The 20,484-nt window shown below is 41.5% G+C and overlaps 1 protein-coding gene and 1 long non-coding RNA gene across 3 annotated transcripts in view; both read left to right on the forward strand.

Moving 5' to 3' along the window:
* Nucleotides 1-2,217: 2,217 nt before the first annotated feature.
* On the forward strand, nt 2,218-5,858 carry Magee1 (MAGE family member E1). Its single transcript, XM_055592487.1, has one exon. The coding sequence runs from the start codon at nt 2,487-2,489 to the stop codon at nt 5,274-5,276; it is 2,790 nt and encodes a 929-aa protein (XP_055448462.1). The 5' UTR covers nt 2,218-2,486; the 3' UTR covers nt 5,277-5,858.
* A 4,359-nt stretch (nt 5,859-10,217) lies between these two features.
* Nucleotides 10,218-20,484, forward strand: part of LOC129665737 (uncharacterized) — a 59,122-nt gene continuing 48,855 nt past the window's right edge. For both annotated transcript variants that reach the window (XR_008718416.1, XR_008718417.1), the window contains exons 1-3: nt 10,218-10,770; nt 11,346-11,387; nt 12,631-12,743. This is a non-coding gene — a long non-coding RNA (uncharacterized LOC129665737). The remainder of the gene's footprint in view (nt 10,771-11,345; nt 11,388-12,630; nt 12,744-20,484) is intronic.

The following is a 20,484-nucleotide window of genomic DNA, read 5'->3' on the forward strand; positions in this document are numbered from 1 at the left end:
CAGGCCTATAAGGAAACCAAATGTTTTCCTCTATCCGTTATCCTTCCAATTTTGGTCAGTCTTTCCTGCACTTAGCTGTGACTCAGAATTCCAGTAGCTCCTTAGTAACTAATAGAAACCTTTCCAAAGATTTGCTTCCATAAACCACGCTAATTGCAGTTTTCTAATTTTGACAATGAGTTTTCCTAATAGCCTCCATGGTGCTAACTGCCTAGGATCACTAATTTTCAATGTGGTTGGAATAGCAAAGTTGCAGGACCCTTCAAAAGACATTATATTTTCTATATTGGTAACAGTTAGGACTGTGTACAGCACGGTTTTCTAGTTAGCTACAGGTTTTCTAATTAGAACTAAATGCCAGCCCTTCTGTCCTTTGGAGAAAGGGCAGACCCTTAGAGTTGGCAGTAATATGAGTCCTTAGAGGCTTCAACAGAAGAAATAAGAGAGGAGACAAGGGAAGTGATGAGAGCTGCATTCTTCCATGCCCCACGCACAGTTTTCACTGTAAACAGATTTGAGGAAGACGCTAATCCTAAGGATGTTTTTTTTTTCACTTTTATTTTATTTTATTTTTTTCTTATCAGTTACATTTTATTAACTCTGTATCCCAGCCGTGTCTCGATCCCTCATTCCCTCCCAGTCCCTCCCTCCCTCCCTCATCTCCACCATGCCCCTTGCCAAGTCCACTGATAGGGGGGACCTCCTCCCCATTCATCTGATCCTGTTTTATCAGGTATCTTCAGGGATGTTAACTACAAATTTTAAAAATCTTTGAAGTACCTGACACATGAGTAGAGACTAGTATTATCTCCATTTGCCCATCTGTTCCACGCTCCTTGTCTTACCCCACCAAAGCCTCTCTCCTGCCACTGCACATTTTCTATAGTTTATTATTTTTATCTATTTATTACAATATATTCACTTTGTATCCTGGCTGCATGTAGCCTCCTCCATCTCCTCCCAATTCCACCCTCCTTCTTCTTTCCCTATACCCCTTCCCTAGTCCACTGATAGGGGAGGACCTCCTCTCCTATCTGACCCTAACCTATCAAGTCTCATCAGGGCTGGCTGCATCATCTTCCTCTGTGGCTTGGCAAGGGGGAGGTGATCAAAGAGCTAGCCACTGAGTTCATGTCAGAGACAGCCCCTTCCCCCCTTACTAGGGAACCCATTTGGAAAATGAGCAGCAGATCTAAGTCCTCTCCATGAATGCTCCTTGGTTGGAGTATTGATCTCTGCAGGCCCCCCCTGGGCACAGGTTTTTTGGCCCTGTTGGTCTCCTTGTGCAGTTCCTGACCTCTCCAGGTCTGTCTCCCTCTTCCATAAGGTTTCCCGCATTCTGCCAAAAGTTTGGCATTTCCTTCCATACCCTGACGGGTAGAGTCTTCCAGAGCCCCCCTGTGGAAGACCCCTGTCCTGTTTCTTGTCTTCTCCTACTTAGATGTCTATCCTGTTTTCACTTTTGAGTGAGGTCTCAGCCTCCTCCCTACAGCTAAACAGAGGAATTTCAAATGACAGAGGAACACTTACAGAAATGCTCAGCATCTTTAGTCGTTCGGGGAAATGCAAATCAAAACGACCCTGAGATTCCATCTCACACCCATCAGAATGGCTAAGATCAAAAACTCAAGTGACAACACATGCTGGAGAGGATGTGGAGAAAGGGGAACCCTCCTCCACTGCTGGTGGGAATGTCAACAGGTACAACCACTATGGAAATCAATCTGGCACTATATCAGAAAATTAGGAACAGTGCTTCCTCAAGATCCAGATATGCCACTCCTGGGCATATACCCAAAAGAAGCTAAACCATACAACAAGGATATTTGCTCATCTATGTTCATAGCAGCATTATTCATAATAGCCAGAATCTGGAAACAGCCTAGATGTCTCTCAAATGAGGAATGGATGCAAAAATTGTGGTACACACAATGGACCACTACTCAGCAATTAAAAACAAGGAAATCATGAAATTTGCAGGCAAATGGTGGGACCTGGAAAAGATCAACCTGAGTGAGATATTCCAGAAGCAGAAAGACACATATGGTTATATACTCACTTATAAATGGAGATTATCCATATAATATAAAATAAACGTACTAAGATCTATAGTACTAAGGAAGATAAACATTGCGCAGTTTTGATGCAGAATCACCAGGTCCACTTTCGCAGACCCACGGGAGGGGCTGGGCGGGCGGGGTCGCCTTGTCGCAGAGCCCAGCTGCGCCTGCGCGGACTGCGGCAGAAGGCGGGGTGTGAGAGGCGAGTGTTCTGCGCCTAGTGTTCACTGTTGGCTAGAACCTTCCTTCTTTCCCACCACCTCTAATTTGGGCTCCTGCGACTCGCTTGGAATTGGGGTTCTGGCGGCAGCAGCAGCATTCCTGCTAGCAGCAGTCCTGTGCAGAGGCGCCTACAACACCTTGCGTCCTCTTCTGTGAGATCGCGGGCCTGTCGGTGTCAGCTTCCCCACGCTGGTCGACAGGACCATGTCGCTGGTAAGCCAGAATTCGCGCCGCCGCCGCGGTGGAAGGGGCAGTGCTCGCAACAGCAGCGGCAAGGGGCTCCCTGCTGCTGCGCCAAGCCCAGACGTCCCTCGGGACCTGAGCGACCCCCAGATTGTCCAGGGCCTCTGCGCCTCCGAGGGCCCTGGCACCTCCAAGCTGCACACCCCCCGGGAGGGCCCAAGCACCTCTGTGCCGCCCACTATCTCAGAGGGCTCAAGCGCCTCCGGGCAGCTCATCACCTCTGAGGGGCCGAATACCTCTGAGCTGCCCACCTCCGTAGAGGGTCCAGGCACCTCCCAGCCTCCTGTCATCTCCCCCGGGCAGAACGGCGCTGTGTCAATCACCGCCTCAGAGGGCCCGAGCATCTCTGTGCCACCCACTGCTCCTAAGAGCTCAAAGGCCTTTGAGCATCTCACCATCTCTGAAGGGCTGAGCATCTCCGAACAGCCCCACTCCGATGAGGTCCCTGATGTGCAGCCCACCCTGGGTGAGGGTCCGGGAACCTCGGTGCCGCCCACCTTCTGCGAGGAAGAATCGGGCATTTCCGTGCCACTTCTCTCTGGTGAGGCCCTGAGCACCCCCGTGTTGCCCACCATGTCGGAGGGACCGGGTATCAATGTGCCCCCCACCGCTAGTGAGGCCCCCAGCACTTCGGTGCCGCCCACTGTCTCTGATGGACTGGGCATCAACGTGCCGCCCACCGCGGGTGAGAGCCAGAGCACCTCCGTGCTGCTCTTGGCTTCGGAGGAACCAGACATCTCCGTGTCTCCCCGCTCCGCTGAGGGACTGAGCACCTCCATGCCGCCCCCCTTCGGTGAGGCTCAGAGCACCTGGGTGCCGCCCACCATCTTGGAAGAATCTATCCTCTGTGTGCCGCCCACCTCGGTGCCGCCGCCCGCTGTTTGTGACAACCCGAACACCACCGCCAAGGGCCGGGGCGCGTCCCTGCGATCCATGTCTGCTGAAGGCTTCATCATCTCGATGGCGCCCTGTGCTGCGGAGGGATCTGCCACCTGCGGGCTGCTTCCCTGCGCTGAGGGCCCAAGCACCTCTGGGCTGCACACCATGGGTGAGGGGCTGAGAACCTCGCAGATGCCGCTAGCTGCCGAGGGCCCTAGCACTTCCGGTATGCCTACTGCAGCTGAAAACCCTTCAGCCGCGTTGAGCTGCGGTGCTGCTATGGGCATGAACTTATGCAAGTGCACCTCCCTCACTCTGCAAAAGGCCTCTGCTCCCTCTGTACGCCCAAAGCGTTCAGAAGGCCCCCTGGAATTCCAGGTCCTGAGAGACAGTGAGAATTCCAATTCCATTACCATTATGGGCCTTGGCACCGCCCACGTTGCCCTTACGCTGAAGCCTCAGGATCCTATGGAGCAAAACGTAGCAGAACTGTTGCAGTTTCTACTCGTGAAGGATCAGAGCAAGTATCCTATCAAGGAATCTGAAATGAGGCAATTCATTGTCAAAGAATATCGCAACCAGTTCCCAGAGATCCTCAGACGAGCAGCAGCCCACCTGGAGTGCATTTTTAGGTTCGAACTGAAGGAGCTAGATCCTGAGGAACACACCTACATCCTGCTCAACAAACTGGGACCTGTGCCCTATGATGGGTTAGAAGACATCCCAAATGGGCCAAAGATGGGACTCTTGATGATGATCCTGGGACAGATATTCCTAAATGGCAACCAAGCCAGGGAAGCTGATATTTGGGAGATGCTCTGGAGATTCGGAGTGCAGCGTGAGAGAAGGCTTTCCGTGTTTGGGAACCCGAAGAGACTTCTGTCTGTCGAGTTTGTGTGGCAGCGTTACTTGGACTACAGGCCGATAACTGACTGTGTACCAATCGAGTATGAGTTTTACTGGGGCCCACGATCCCACCTAGAAACCACCAAGATGAAAATTCTGAAGTTCATGGCTAAGATCTATAACAAAGATCCTATGGACTGGCCAGCACAGTACAATGAAGCACTGGAAGAAGATGCTGCCAGAGATGTTGGTAACGAGTGGCGAGCTGTTCCTCACTTTAGGAGGCCCTTTTTTGAGGAAGTTTCTCCAGAGCTCCTGGCTCCTGATTCAGATGCTCCTGGCTATCCCACGAAATACTCTCCCCATTCATGGCCTGAGTCAAGATTAGAGAGTAAGTCAAGGAAATTGGTCCAATTATTTCTGCTGATGGATTCAACTAAGCTGCCTATACCAAAGAAAGGAATTCTCTATTACATCGGCCGAGAGTGTAGCAAAGTGTTCCCTGACCTTCTGAATCGTGCTGCTCGCACCCTAAACAACGTGTATGGGACTGAGCTGGTGGTCCTCGATCCAAGGAACCACTCCTACACCCTGTACAACCGAAGAGAAATGGAAGATACTGAAGAGATTGTGGACAGTCCAAACAGGCCCGGCAACAATTTCTTAATGCAGGTTCTAAGCTTCATCTTTATCATGGGCAACCATGCTAGGGAGTCTGCAGTCTGGGCCTTTCTGAGGGGCTTGGGGGTTCAAAATGGGAGAAAGCATGTGATTACCTGTAGGTATTTGAGTCAGCGCTACATAGACAGTTTGCGGGTCCCTGACAGTGATCCAGTGCAGTATGATTTTGTATGGGGGCCTAGAGCCCGCTTGGAAACCTCCAAGATGAAAGCCCTGCGATATGTGGCCCGAATCCACAGAAAGGAGCCACAGGACTGGCCAGAGCAGTATAGGGAGGCGTTGGAAGACGAGGCCAATAGAGCCGAAGCTGGGCACCGGCCACTGGTTGTTCGCAACTTGCGATAGATTAATGTGTGGCAGTGGCAGTCAGTGAGGCCTTGTATGGCCGGGCCTAGAGCCCTGGTTCTCATGTATTGGGGTTTGGGGGGGATACATATTGTATTTGGTATTTGTGTTCCAGTTCCATTGATGGATTTTCATATTTAGTTCTTGTTTGGTATCTTGAAAAGTTTTCATTGTTTTAATAATACTGTCCAGTAATGTAAATGTGATTGTCCACTTGCTGTCTGTGCTGTACTTTGCTGTAAGAGTTTTGATAGTGTTATAAAGTGTTTTGGGACTCTTTCCACCTTGTTGCATTGTCTGAAAGTGAATATATAGCATATAGCTATAGACATAGGCTTTTCCCTGAAAGCTTGAAAATAAAATCATCAGTAAAGTGATATAGCTTCAGATGTTAAACAAACAAATATACAACAAGTGACAAAGCACTAAGTTGTGGCTGGCTTTCCTTTATGTCTGCTATTGTGTAAAGAATACTAATGTTTACCTGTATTTGCTTTGCTGTACTAAAAGTATTGAGAAATAAAAGTGTAATAAATAAAAATTCTAATGCACTAATTTATTCAATAAACATTTGTTAAATTCCTCTCATATAATGGGCACAGTAGTATATTCTGGATATAGTATTATACAAACTATAGCACTTTTGCTAGAAGTCAAGGACCAGCAGCTTTGTTATGATATACTAAGTACAATATAGTACACTAAGTAGAGAGTTCTATGGGAATTAAGAGAAGTTACATCAATCTAATTCCTGAATCTAAATACTCCATAGTGACCATGGTTGGAGTAAGAAGACAAGAGTGGGTTCTTGATACAACATAAGGTAAGTGGACTCAAGTCTGGAGATTAGTCTTCAGTGAGTACTGGTATGGACCGAAGTCAGTGATTTGAAGGTAAGAGGTTTCATACGTCATAAGGTATCTCATTAAAATAGTAGGGTCATGGGGCTGGAGTGATAGTTCAGTGTTTAATAGTATTTACTGCTTTCCCAGAGGACCAAGTTTGGTCCTCAGCACCCACGCTGGGCACGTCACGGTTGCCTGTAACTCAAGCTCCATGGGACCCAATGTCTTCTGACCCCAGCAGGCAATCACACAAAGATATCCACTTGCACATGAATAAAAAAAAAAATTAACAAAGATATGTGAGTTGGAAGGCTGGGGCTATAGCTCAGAGTGTTTACACAAGACCCTGGGTTCTGTCCCAAGTACCACATAAGCCAGATCTGGTGGCTCACACCTGTAGTCCTGACACTCAGGAAGTAGAGGCAGGGGGTACAGGTGTTCAGGGTTATTATGAGCTACATACAGAGTTCAAGGCAACCTGGGATACATGAGCCTTATCTTAAATAGTTTAAGATGTTTGAACCAGCTTCCTCTGAGTTATATTGCAGTTTTATTGCAGTTTTAATGTGTATCCCCAAATTGAGCCAAATTGTTTAGCTCCAAATGGTATGTCTTTCTGACCCCTACCACCACCAAGGTTCAGGGAATATCAAAGGAGGAAGAGAGCATGAAAAGAATTTAAGAGCTGGATGGTGAGGAAGAGCGCTGTGGAATGCAAAGTTCTGCATGGCTATTGCACTCATGAACTTAGGATAGCTATGGTTACCCTCACAAGAGCTGCGTGAGATCAATCTAGCCAAAATTCTCACATAGATTGGGGAAGTGTTCTCCAAGCTCTGCCTTTACCAAGGAGCTAGCTGTTGGCATTTGATAACTGCTGTGGGAGGAAGAATAAGATTTTAAAATGTGTAGCCACTGGTAGATTTTCTATGCTCCAGTAGATGGCACCACACCCACGCAAACAGGGGCACGACAAATTGGACATAGTAGGTTATTAAAAAAAAAAAAGGACACAAAATTGGGAGGAGAATTTTTTAGGGAGGACATCAAAAGAATTGGAAGGAAAAATGGGAGGTGGGTATGATCATGGTTCATTTGTATGTATGTATGATGTTCTCAAGAATAAAGAAAAATTAATATTTAAAAATGAGGTGTAGAAATGGCTCAGAAGTTAAGAGGACTTGCTACTCTTCTAGAGGATTCCAGTCCAGTTTCCCAGAACCCATCCCAAGTAACTCACAGCCACCTGGAACTCCAGCTTCAAAGATCATACACTCTCTTCTAGATCCCACAGGTACTTGTACACACAGAGTATGCACACAAACACGTGAATACATGAACATGCACTTACACATAATTAAAGGTAAATACTAAAATAAACATGTAAATAAATACATTTATAAATAAATCAAACAAATCCCCAACTTTCAGTGGTGTACACAAACCCACTTCTTTAGTCCACTTTACATGATGTCCACAGGTTCCCTGACATTCTGTTTATACTGTCTTCATTCAGGTAATTGACTAGCAGGTGGTTGGTGGTGCACACCTATAATCCTGGCACTTGGGAGGCAGACACAGGCAGATCTCTGAGTTTGAGGCCAGCCTGGTCTACAAAGTGAGTTCCAGGAGAGCCAGAGCTGTGTAGAGAAAACATGTCTCAAAAAAAAAAAAAAAAAAACAAGCAAAGAAAAAATCAGGTAGACAAGCTAAATGAGTTGCCCACATACAGAAAATCTGTTTTTCTAGCAAAGATAAAATAGCTTTATTAGAATAATATGGTGCTTTTAAATTTTTCTGCTCAGATGTATTACAGTCCAGTGGCAAAATTCAAGCCAAATAGTCAAGCTTGCTGTTGATGGAAGGAAAATGTACTTCTTCCAAGGAAGGATATGACCTAATTTAGAAGCTACACAAATTTTTAATTAAAAAAAATTAGTTGACCATATAACAATTTACTATTTGTTGTGCAGTGGAAAGCTATTGGAAGATTTTGATCTGAGGAATGGAAGGATTGGAGTTATTTTTGACAGAATTATGTTAGATTTTTGGATTGAAAAACAAAGGGGCAAAGAAAACACAGCTTCTAATTTTAGGATAGCATGTCTTTCCTAATTTTTTTATTAAAAGATATAATTTTCAAGGAAAATTGAAATAAAATAGTCAGGCACCCTGTTATTTTTCATAAAATACCTGAGAAAACAATCTTCATTATATGAAGATATTAAAGGAGTTAATGAATACCGATTAAGATTAGGTGGTCTAGAACTATAGTGCCAGCCACAAAATTGTGGTCTCCCTGATTATCAGATGTGGGACACTGAATACATTTACTTAACATCTTTGCACTTCAGTAAACCTATTTGTAAAATGGGCTTAATGATTTCACCTGGCCCATAATTTTGTAATAATTAAATATAACAGGTAAAATACAACAAGACCAGAGATAGCTGGCAACATATAGATGAAGCTGCAGGTTGATTTTTCCAGGAATAGAACTGAGAAATTAAAAATTCCATAATAATTTTATTGTGGAGTGTTTCGGGGTTCAGAACCTATAAGAGAACAAGGGAGATAGAAATTTACAGAAGTGGTATGATAGTTGCAGTAAATAGATTAGTTGATTTCACCAACAAGTTTCAAGTCAGGGTGACTTGTCAGAGAGTTGTCCCAAATTAGGAAAAGGGGACTGAGTTTTTATTTTTCCATTGTGCTTAGTCATTGGATGTATTCGCCTTTCTCTTGGTAAAGTGTCTTGTTCAAGGATAAGTCAGTTCTTCCCAATCAAGAGAGGTTTGTGTAGGTATAAACCTAATGACTGCCAAAACTCTCAAGTGTGGAGGAACAAGCACTTTAATCCTCCAGAGTTGGGGCAGTTGGACTGGTACATAATAATATTCACTAAAGTTGTTGCTTCATTCACTTTAGCCCCACTTCCTGTAATTTTTCTTTCTTTTATTGTTATTTTCACTACCGTGGTCATGAAAAGGTATCAAATAACTTTTCATTGTTCTTTACAGGTGTTGTTCAACCACATCAATGAACCATTTTACTTCTGACATGACATTCTTGAAAGAAAGACTGATAATTTATCTTTTACTAGTCAAGTTCTTTATCACTTTTCAATGTTTCTAACTAGGTGTGTGCTTTTTTATGTATTCATTGTACAAAAATATTGGGTATCATTATGACATTCTCATGTATATATACCAGGTACTTTGATCTTTGGTACCTCATCACACTTCCTTGTCTTTTCTCCCACGTCCTACTGGTACTGTTCCTCTTCCTAAACAAGTCTCTTGCTTTCAAATCTTACTTTATTTTATTTATGCATAGATTAGATATATGGAAGAAAACATGAGATACTTGTTTTTCTGGGCCTGGCTTATTTTGCTTAACATGATGATCTTCAGCTCCACCCATTTTCCTGCAATAGGATGTGTTCTTTTATGGTTACATTGTATATGCCTATTTCTTTATCTAGCCATCTATTGATGGACACCTACACTGACTGTGATCACAGCTTGGTGATTGTGAGATGAGCAGGCATCTCAGTGCCATGCTAACTTGGAATCCTAATGAGAAATACATAGGAATGATATAACTGGATAATAAGGTGATTTTAATTTTATCCTCTTGGGGAATATCCATACTGATTCTTTATGTGACTACCCTGATTTACATTTCAATAAATTGTCTATAGGAGGTACTTTCCCCCTGCATCCTCACCAGAATTTGCCATTTATTTTGATTATACCCAGTCTGACCAGGGTCATATAGATCAGAATGTACTTTTGTGCACATTTCATTGATAGTTAAGAATGTTGGTTAATTTTTTTGTATGTATTTGTCTGTCTATAACTCCAGGATATTTAATGCTTTCATCTGGCATCTTCCAGCTCCACACGTATATGTACACATATACACACACAAATAAAATAAGTCTTTTTTAAAAAGCTGATATATGGAAGAGAAAATATGATTATGGGATTGATAACTGTCAATTTTGTTGATAGTTGATAGTACCAGAGTCATCATATTTAACATGAATATGATTTTATGCAGAGCGAAATAACTTTGTTCTATTTCTAGATTAAAATATTTCAATGAACAGTGACAGAAATTTGGTAAGTAAGTGGATTTGGATGAAAATATGTGACGTAGGTGCTGGAGAGATGGCTCATCGGTTAGGAGCACTGATGCTCTTCCAGAGGTCTTGAGTTCAATTCCCAGCAACCACATGGTGGCTTATGACCATCTATAATGTGATATGATGCTCTCTTCTGCCATGCAAATGTACATGCAAATAGAACACTCATACACATAAAATAAATCATTTTTAAGAAAAAGAAAATATGTGTTGTAATGAAATACCTAGGTTTCAGTTAATCACAAACTCAGATAAATGCAACAACTAAAAGGTAAATCTAAGACAAAATTCACTAAATGAGAAAAGGTAGAAAATTGGGAGATAGTAAATATGTTTTAGGATAGTTGCTTAAACTGAGGATCAAATAGTGTTTTTACTCCTTCCTTTCTTGAAAGAAGTATTCTTGACATTGTTTAACTGAAAGTACCTCTTAATGAGCTCAGATTAAATAATTACTTTTCCAGACAGAGCCAGCATACCGTTCCCAGCAAAAATCAAGGTACTTACAGTATATATAACTGTTATTTCATCTTAATCACTTACAATTTATTTCCAAACTCAGTACAATCAGGGTTTTCTTCTAACACCCAAATTCAGTTGTTCTTCACAATATATGTAATAACACCTAAATTGATAAATCCACTGATCACTTATCTGGCACTGATCTTTTTAGTGACTTTTGACATAGCTATTTTTTACTTCTCCAAGTATATTGCACTCACTGAAATCATAGTCTCCCAGTTTCTTCCTGATCCACTAACAACAGTTTTCCTCTCTTAGAATTCTAGGAATACACCAGGATTAGATCCTGTTTTCTTTTTGTTTTCTACATCTATGCCTTCATCCCTCCCTAGTTATCTCACTCATCTATTATTTCCTATATATACAAGTTTTGTGTGATGCTGGAGAGTCCAAATTTTATGCCTAAGCTCAGAGTTTGGGGTCCCACCATGAAGTCCTTTCATACCTAAGTAATGTATCACAGTTTTCACTTATATGGATAATATATATTACATTCTAAAATACCCAAATGTGAACTCTTGGAATTCACTTTCAAATCTGTTCTTTCTGTAGATTTTCTCCTCTTAAAGAAGATTGGTTGAAAAATAAAAGACGGTAGGTTGAATTTCACAGTTAATCAGTGTAAAAGTTTAGGATTATACCAGACTGCCTTCTATTTTAAGGATATTAGGGAGTCCAGTATGCTAGCAAATTCCAATAGTTCTACCATGAAAATAAACCTAGAATCTGAAAATCAACTCCAGCATTGCTACTGTGTTCTAGCCATCCGGATTATTGGTGTGAGCTTAGAATTTCCCTCCCTATTTCTGACATTGCTCTAGGCAATTTATTCTCAATACAATAGTCGGAAGGATTCTGGACGAATATATTCAGTTTATATAAATGGCTTGCATCTCCTTTCAATGTTTATTTTGCTCAGAATACGTACTACAGTCATATGGTGTGGCCCACAATTCTTTTCTGACTTCATCGCTTATTATGCTTTTTTCCCCTCACAGTTCTATTCTCTCTGTTTCTTGGACAAATCAGACAGGCTATACATTGTGGGCTTTTCTAATTTTTCTCACTACCTAGAGCACCTCAAATATGTAAATGGCTTATAGATTTCTTTTATGACTTTACAAAAAAATACAGTTTTGAGGAAAAATAGTCTATCTGAAACTCTAACTTCCTGCGTTGTTTTGTTTATTCTATCCAGTATAAGTTATCAACAATCTATCACAAAGAACCTGTATTTGGTTTTTACTACACAATAAGTTCATGGCCACCCTGGCCTGTGTGAAATCCTGCATTAAACAACAATAACAGCCAAAAAATTGTTGTTTTCCCAATTGGATTTTGGATCCCTGTTTTTTCTTGCCTACTTGTCCCATTTGGAATAGAAACATGTGTCTTAACGGCTTTTTCCACGTTGTTGTTTGGATAAAGACAACTTGTTTGATTTCATAGGCTCTTACTAATCTTGGGATGAATCATGGCTTGAGTCTCATTCTTGTCTCATTTACATAGATTTTAGACTTTGGACTTGGAAGAAGTTGGGAACTTGGGATCCCGGGATAGAGTGAATGTATTTGCACATGAGGAAAATATTAATTTTGGATGTGAAAAGTGGAATGCTATGGTTTTAATGCATCCTTTAAAAGTTGATTCATGGAAGTAAGGGGGAAAAGTTGATTCAAGGGAATTTTTATCAGTAAATACATATGTTAATGGTATTTGCATAGAAGGATTTTGGGAGGTAATTAGAATCAAATGACCTCATTATGGTCTTTGTCTCTCTCTTTGCCACCATGAGATAAGCACATTTTTGCTACCATACTACTCTACCTCACCACAGGTGTGTAGCAGAAGTCAGAAGAAGAGATTTTGATGTCCCAAATCTCAAGTTCAAGATGGTTGTAAGATGTCATGTGTTTGCTTGAAGCTGAATCTGGATCCTCTGCAAGAACAGTAAGTTCTCTTAACTGTTGAGCCATCTCTCTAGCTCCTTTGAAAGTGCCATTGTTTCTCTTTATGTCTCTCCGTGCTTTTATGGAAAAATCTGTTGAGTATAAGTATATGGGTCTGTTTAAGACCTTTCTACCCCATTTCACTGACCCTAACCCTAACCCTAGTCCTTACCCTAATTAAGCTCTTTATTTTGGTAGCATCCTCTTTTTTTCCATATGAGGAAATTTTTAATTTTAAACAACAAATAGCATGTAGCCACAAGTATTTATGTTCTATTAAAATCATCTAAAACCTAGGTACAATGACTATATTAATTTGGCTTTAGAAAACTATTTGAAATTTTTTTTTAGTTTTTTGAGACAGGATTTCTCTGTAGAGCCTTGGCTGTCCTGTACTCACTTTGAAGATCAGGCTGTCCTCAAACTCACAGATATCTGCCTGCCTCTACCTCCCTGAGTGTTGGAATTACACTTGTGCACCACTGTGCCCGGCTTATTTGAATTTTTTTAATACATACAAAATGTTACCATATGCCTAGGAAAAAAAATTAAAATAAGTGTACAGCATGCTGAATTACATACAGCTTCCTGCATTAAACTCACATTTATTTCACCCGAGGAAAATGAAAACTTTCAGAAAAAAAAAGCATGACTATGGAGGAATAAAACAATTCATTTTTAAATTGCAATTCATTAATCCTGATTATCTATGAATTCAGTGTATGTGCCTCTTCCATTTAGGTTCCTGAATGCTCAAATGGTACAGTACCTTCCTTTCCAGCTTCACGATTTTCCTCTTTCCCCTTTCCGAACTCTTTCTTAGATGTTTTTCTAGGTTTCAATTCAAATATTGGTGTAACACATTTCACTGGCAGCCTGGCAGATGCTCCTAGGGGCTCCTGTTTAGTTAGTTTGAATCTGTCTACAGAGGACAATGTGGCTTGCACTCTACAATTCCATTTTAATTATAATTTCTTTATGGCGTATTTCACAGTGGGATCATGAGACCTCTAGCTTTGCTCTCTTAGCAGAAGTTACTTTGGCTGATTGGAATTTCTGCAGTTTCGTGCAAATTTCAGGATGTTTTTTTTTTTTCTTTTTGTATGGAAAACGGCCTAGAAACTTTGAGTGACTTTTTTTTTTTTACACTCTATATATCCTGTTGGTTCATATGGAATTTTCAGAATATTAATTCTTTTTAAAAGATTTATTTATTATGTATACACTGTTCTGTCAGCATGTACACCTGCAAGCCAGAAGAGGCCAGTAGAGGGAATAGATGGTTATAAGCCACCGTGTGGTTGCTAGGAATTGAACTCAGGACCTTTGGAAGAGCAATCACTGCTCTCAACCTGAGTCATTTTTTCAGCCCCAGGATATTAGTTCTTCCAATCCATAAGAAGGAGGTACAGAACCATTTATTTGTGCCTTCTTTAATGACAGTGTTTTGTAGATTTCAGCAAAGTTTCCACCTTGTTGGCTAAATTTATTCATAAGTATGTATATTTTGTTTGTATTATAAATGAATTAGTTTTTTCAATTATGTTTTTTAATAATTTGCCATTAATATTAGAAGTACAATTGACTCTTGTGTGTTGATTTTGTAACCAACAACTGTTTTGAATTTTTAAAAATGTGTTTATTTATTCATGTTACATCCTGATTGCAGTCCCCTCCTCTCCTGCCAGTCCATCACTTACACACATCTCACCCATGGTGGGGACCAACCCACCCTGGCACATTAAGTTGCTGCAAGACTAGGTGCCTCCTCTCCCACTAAGGCCAGACAAGGCAGCCCAGTTAGGAGAGTGGGATTCAAAGGCAGGCACCAGGGTCAGAGATCTGGGCCCCTACTCCAGTTGCTGGAGGACCTATATGAAGACCAAACTGCACATCAGCTACATGTATGTAGAGAGCCTAGGTCCAGCCTATGCATGTTCTTTGGTTGGTGGTTCAGTCTCTGTGAGCCGCATTGGATTGGTGTATTCTTTACAAATTTCTGTATATAAGATCATATCATCTGACAGAAGGACCTTTTCTTTGGCTTTTTGGATTGCTCTACTTGTTCCACTGGTCATTGCCATGGATAGGACTGCCAGTACTATATCGAACAGAAGTGATGGGTGAAGGCATACCTGTCTTATCATTGGCCTTAGGAGAAAAGCTTCTTTCTAGCATTGAATCTATACTATCTGTGGTTTTGTAATATTTTAAAGCCATTTTGTTTTGAGGAACATTTTTCCATACTGATTTTATCAAGTATTTATTCTGTTTTTTTCTTTTTTCTTTTCTTTTCTTTTATTTTTTATTTTAATCAAAGGTTATTCACATTATATTCCAGCCGTAGCCCCCTCACTTTCCCTCCCAATTCCCTCCCTCATCTCCTCCCTGTCCCATTCTAAGTCTATTGATAGGGGAGGTTCTCTTCCCCTTCCATCTGACCCTAGCTTATCAGGTATCTTCAGGGCTAGCTGCAATGTCCTTATCTGTGGCCTAGCAAGGCTGCTTCTCCCTCTGGAGGATGGAGGGAGGTCAAAGAGCCAGTCATTGAGTTCATGTCAGAAATTCTGAAAGGTCGTTATATGTTGTCAAATGCCTTCTCTATATCTATTAAGATAACCAGTTTTTTTGTCTTTTATTCTAGTGATGTACTATACAGCAATTATTTACTTGTGTATATTGAGCCATTCCTGTACTACAGAAATACATCCTACTTCATTTTGGGAATTGGCAATGTTAATGGAATAATATTTTGTTAAAAATCTTTGCATTTATATTCATCAGGAATGCTGCTTATGATTTTTTTTTCTTCCTGAGGCATTGTCTGGCTTCAGTACAAAGTAACAACAGTTTAATGTTCCCATCTCTTAAATTTTGGACAAGTTTGGAGAGGACTGCTATGACTTTTCCTTAAACATTTGGTAGAATGCATCTACCAAGCCTTTACATTCTGGGCAGAGGCCATGGAGGAATGTTGCTTGCTTTCTTATAGCAACTGGGACCACTTGCCTAGGGGTGGTATTACCCAGAGTGAGCTGGTCTTCCCACATTCATCATCAGTCAAGAAAATGCACTTATAGGCTCGTCTACAGCAAATTTTAGGGAGTCATTTCTTGAGTTGAGACTCCCTCTTCCCAAATGACTACTTTGTGTCAAGTTGACATAAAACTGGACAGCACACTAGTCATCATTATTTTTAATAGTTTTGACATTTGACCCTAGTACTGAGAACACAACTGTTTTATATACCACAACTACAATATACAACATTTAAATGTGGACTTATTTTACTTGTGCTTTTTAGTTTGATACATTTTCATGCTGTTAATATTATTTAACTCAACAAAATTCTCTTTAGAATTTTGTACAGCATGGGTCTGGTAGTGATATACCCCTGCAAATTATTCTTTATCTGAAAAAAGTTATTTCTTCATTTCTGAAATTCAGCTGTGTCAGGGAAAATATACTTGATCAGCACTTGCCTTCTTCCAGTTTTCTGAATGAATTATCCCATCCTCTTCTAGACTATACATTTTCTGTTGAAATCCTCTGTGACCCTTAGTGAAATTTCCTCATATGTGCTTTATTTTATCTTGCTGATTTTATGGTCTGTTCTTCATATTTGATTTAGGGGTTTTTTTTTTTTTTGGCAATTTTATGATCATATATCTTGGGGTCATGTTTATTTCATTAAATCTGAAGAATTCTGAGCTTCCTGTATCTGAATGCTTGTAGCTCTTTCCAGAACAGGAAAAGTGTCTGCTATTATCTCTTGAAGGAAAAGTTCTAATCCTCGTTTCTTCTCAGACTTCTGTAACTCAAACGTTCCCTGTGTCGATGCTACTTCATATATTTCATATGTGCTTTTTATTCCTTGCCCTTCTCTTTTCTTCTTTCTCTTCTGACTGTAGTTTCAGAAAACTTAACTTTAACTTCACAGATTCATCTGTAACAGTCAGTTCTGCTGGTTAGGTCTCTGCTCAATTTTATATTTGGACATTTTCCTTGATTTTTTTTGAGCAATTTATTTGTTCTTTTTCTGTTTGCTGATCTTTTCCTTTTTAAAAATTTATGTATTCATGTACTTGACATATAGGAGTCTTCTGTCTTCATGCACACCATAAAGGTAATCAGATCCCATTACAGATGGTCGTGAGCCACCATGTGGTTGCTGGTAATTGAACTCAGAACCTCTGGAAGAGCAGCTAGTGCTCTTAAACACTGAGCTATCTCTCCAGCCCACTGATCTTTCCCTAACTAATACTTTTGTGTCTTTGGTAGCTGGTTGAAACCTTCATTTTTGTGGTATCAGCTACTGAGATTATTATGTTATTTTGGTGCTGTCATGTCTCCTTGGTTTGAGTTACCTTGACTTGATTTCTGCAAGTTTAATGGAGTTGCTTCATGATGCAGGTTTTTAGCTGAAGTTTAGTTCTGGAAATTACCCCCCTCTCCTTTTGTTTACAGGTTGGTGCAAGGTACATGCTGGGTGGTATAAAGTGATTAAGTGATTTACATGCCAATGATAAATACACTGAGGTAGCCTGTGTGCTATGTCAGCTGAGGCTGCTGTTGGTAAAGTTTCCCAGGGTCCTCAGTAGCTGAGCTTTGATACTTAGAGTTGTCGGCATCTGGATGATAACTGCTAAAGTACTCCTGATCTCTTTTTTTCCTCCCAGGAACATTTTGACCAAAAGGATCCCTGTTGGTCCTCAGTCTGGCTTGCGATATTACTTTCCAGAAGTCTCATTATTGTGATATTATGGTAGTATATGAATTGTGGTACAGATGGTGTAGCCACTGAGCTAGGCCTCACACATGGGCATATTTGGAGATAACACTTCTCTAGAATCCAGGAAATTAATTGTATTTATGTCTGGGGTGCAGATGTTCCTGCATTATTTCAGAAGGTATGTATGTTATAAATGCTTATGAAGTAGCTAGTCATAATGAAAATTGATAGTACAAGCAGGTGAAGAGTTGGGCAGCTTTGCAGTCATGGCAGGTCCCAGCTTTCTGTGGTGGTGTGTGTATTGTGAGCATGCTCAGTACAAGTTTATCTCCAGATCCTGTACTTGGAACAGAGCTTGCTAGGGTAGTAGCACCAATGTTCGAGATAAGAGCAGGTCAGTCAGGAACAGAGCCCAGGTTTCAGTCGAGTCAAGAGGTCCCTTGTGGAGGAGCTCTGGGCTTGGGGTATATGTGGAATTTAGAGATGGTGATGGAGTTTAGAGATTTTCCTGAAATGGCACAACAGCAACAGCTTTTTCTTGATGAGATCTGTGCCTATAGATCCCTTTCTGTGATTCCTTCACCAGAAACATATATTGTTTTGTTTTGTTGTCAACTTGACACAAAGTAGGGAAAAGAGGAACCACAGTTGAGAAGTGCCTTCATCAGATTGCCTGTGGGCATGACTGTAGAACATTTTCTTGAATGATTATTGATGAGGGAAAGCCCAGCCCACTGTGGACGAGGTGCTACCCCTGAGCATGTGGTCCTGAGTGGTATAAGAAAGTAGGCTGAGCAAGTCATGGAGAGCCGTTCAGTAAAGCAGCTTTCCTCCATAGTCTTTTCTTCAGTTCCTGCCCCACAATGATGGACTATGATTAGGACAAATCCTAATAAACCCTTCCCTCCCCCAGTTGCGTTTGATCATGGTATTTTATGTAGCAATATAATGTTGACTAGGACATTGGTTATGTTAGTGACACGAGATCCGTATCTAGTGCATGCATAGCAGACGGTGATGGTTCTTATGACCCAGCTGACACTGGTGGTTGCATGCGCTGCTTAGTTTTATGCCTGTTTCATACAAGCTAGAGTCACCTGCAAGGAGGGGACCTCAACTGAGAAAATGCTTACATAGGATCTAGCTGTAAGGCATTTTCAGTAAGTGATGAAAGGGGGTGGGCTTGTGCAGCCTGTTGTGGGGGGTGCCATCCCTGGGCTAGTTAGTGGTCTTGGATTCTGTAAGAAAGCAGGCTAAGCAAGCCAGTGAGCAGCACCCCTCCACGGCCTCTCCATCAGCTCCTGCCTCCAAGTTCCTGCCCTCTTTGAGTTCCTGTCCTGACCTCCTTTAATGAATAGAAATATAAAAGTTGTAAGCCTAGTAAACCCTTTCCTCTACCAGTTGCTTTGGTCAGTGTTTCATCATAGCAATAGTACCATAACTAAGACAGTGCCCACATTTTTTATTTGTTGTTAGTCAGTTTCTGATACTTCAGGTATACTAACATCACTAGTAATCATTTTCTTAAAAAATATTTTTTTTATTTTAATTACACTTTATATACTTTGTATCCTGCCTCTAGTGTCCTCCCTCCTCCCCTCCTAATTCCTCCCTTTCTCCCCCGTCCCCCTTCTCCAAGCATGCCCCTCCCCAAGTACACTGGTAGGGGAGGTCTTCTTTTCATTCCTTCTGATCTTAGTCTGTTAGGTCTCATCAGGAGTGGCTGCATTCCTCTGTGGCATGGTAAGGCTGCTCCCCCCTCAAGGGGAGGTGATCAAAGAGCAGGCCAATCAGCTCGTGTCAGAAGCAGTCCTTATTTCAATTACTATGGAACCCACTTGGACAATGAACTGCCATGGGCTATATCTGTGCATGGGTTCTAGGTTATCTCCATGCATGGTATTTGGTTGGAGTATGAGTCTCAGGAAAGACCCCTGTGTTCAAATTTTTTGGTCCTGTTGCTCTTCTTGTGGACCTCCTGTCCTCTCCAGATCTTAATATTTCCCACTTCTTTAATAAGATTCCCTGCATTCTGCCCAAAGTTTGGCCATAAGTCTCAACATCTGCTTTGATAGTCTGCAGGGCAGAGCCTCTGTGGGAGGCTCCTAACTTGTTTCCTGTTTTCTTCTTTTTCTGATGTCCATCCTCTTTGCCTTTCAGGATGGGGATTGAGCATTTTAGCCAGAGTCCTCCCTCTAGATTAGTTTCTTTAGGTGTACATATTGTAGTAGGTTTATCCTATATGTCTATATGAGTGAGTATATACTGTGTGTGTCTTTCTGCTTCTGGGATAGCTTACTCAGGATGATCCTTTCCAGTTCCCACCATTTACCTGCGAATTTCATGATTTTCTTATTTTTCATTGCTGAGTAATATTCCATTGAGTAGATGTACCACAATTTCTGCATCCATTCTTCTGTTGAGGGGCATCTGGGCTGTTTCCAGCTTCTGGCTATTACAAATAAAGCTGCTACAAACATGGTTGAGCAAATGTCCTTATTGTGTACTTGAGCCTCTTTTGGATATATGCCTATGAGTGGTATGGCTGGATCTTGAGGAGGTGCTATTCCTAGTTGTCTGAGAAAGCACCAGATTGATTTCCAGAGTGGTTGTACAAGTTTGCGTTTCCACCAGCAGGGGAGGAGGGTTCCCCTTTCTCCACAACCTCTCCAGCATGTGTTATCTCTTGAGTTTTTGATCTTAGCCATTCTGATAGGTGTAAGATGAAATCGTAGGGTCATTTTGATTTGCATTTCCCTGATGGCTAATGAGGTTGAGCATTTCTTTTGTTTTAATTCTTTATTAATTACACTTTATTCACTTTGTATCCCCCCTGTGGTTCCCTCCCTCCTCCCATCCCAATCCCTCCCTTCCTCACCCTCTGCATGCATGCCCCTCCCCAAGTCCACTGATAGGGGAAGTCTTCTTTTCCTTCCTTCTGATCCTAGTCAATTAGGTCTCATCAGGAGTGGCTGCATTGTCTTCCTCTGTGGTCTGGTAATGCTGCTTC

The sequence above is a fragment of the Psammomys obesus genome, unplaced genomic scaffold (genome assembly GCF_907164565.1).
Source record: "Psammomys obesus unplaced genomic scaffold, mPsaObe1.curated_primary_1811, whole genome shotgun sequence".
Taxonomy (NCBI): domain Eukaryota; kingdom Metazoa; phylum Chordata; class Mammalia; order Rodentia; family Muridae; genus Psammomys; species Psammomys obesus.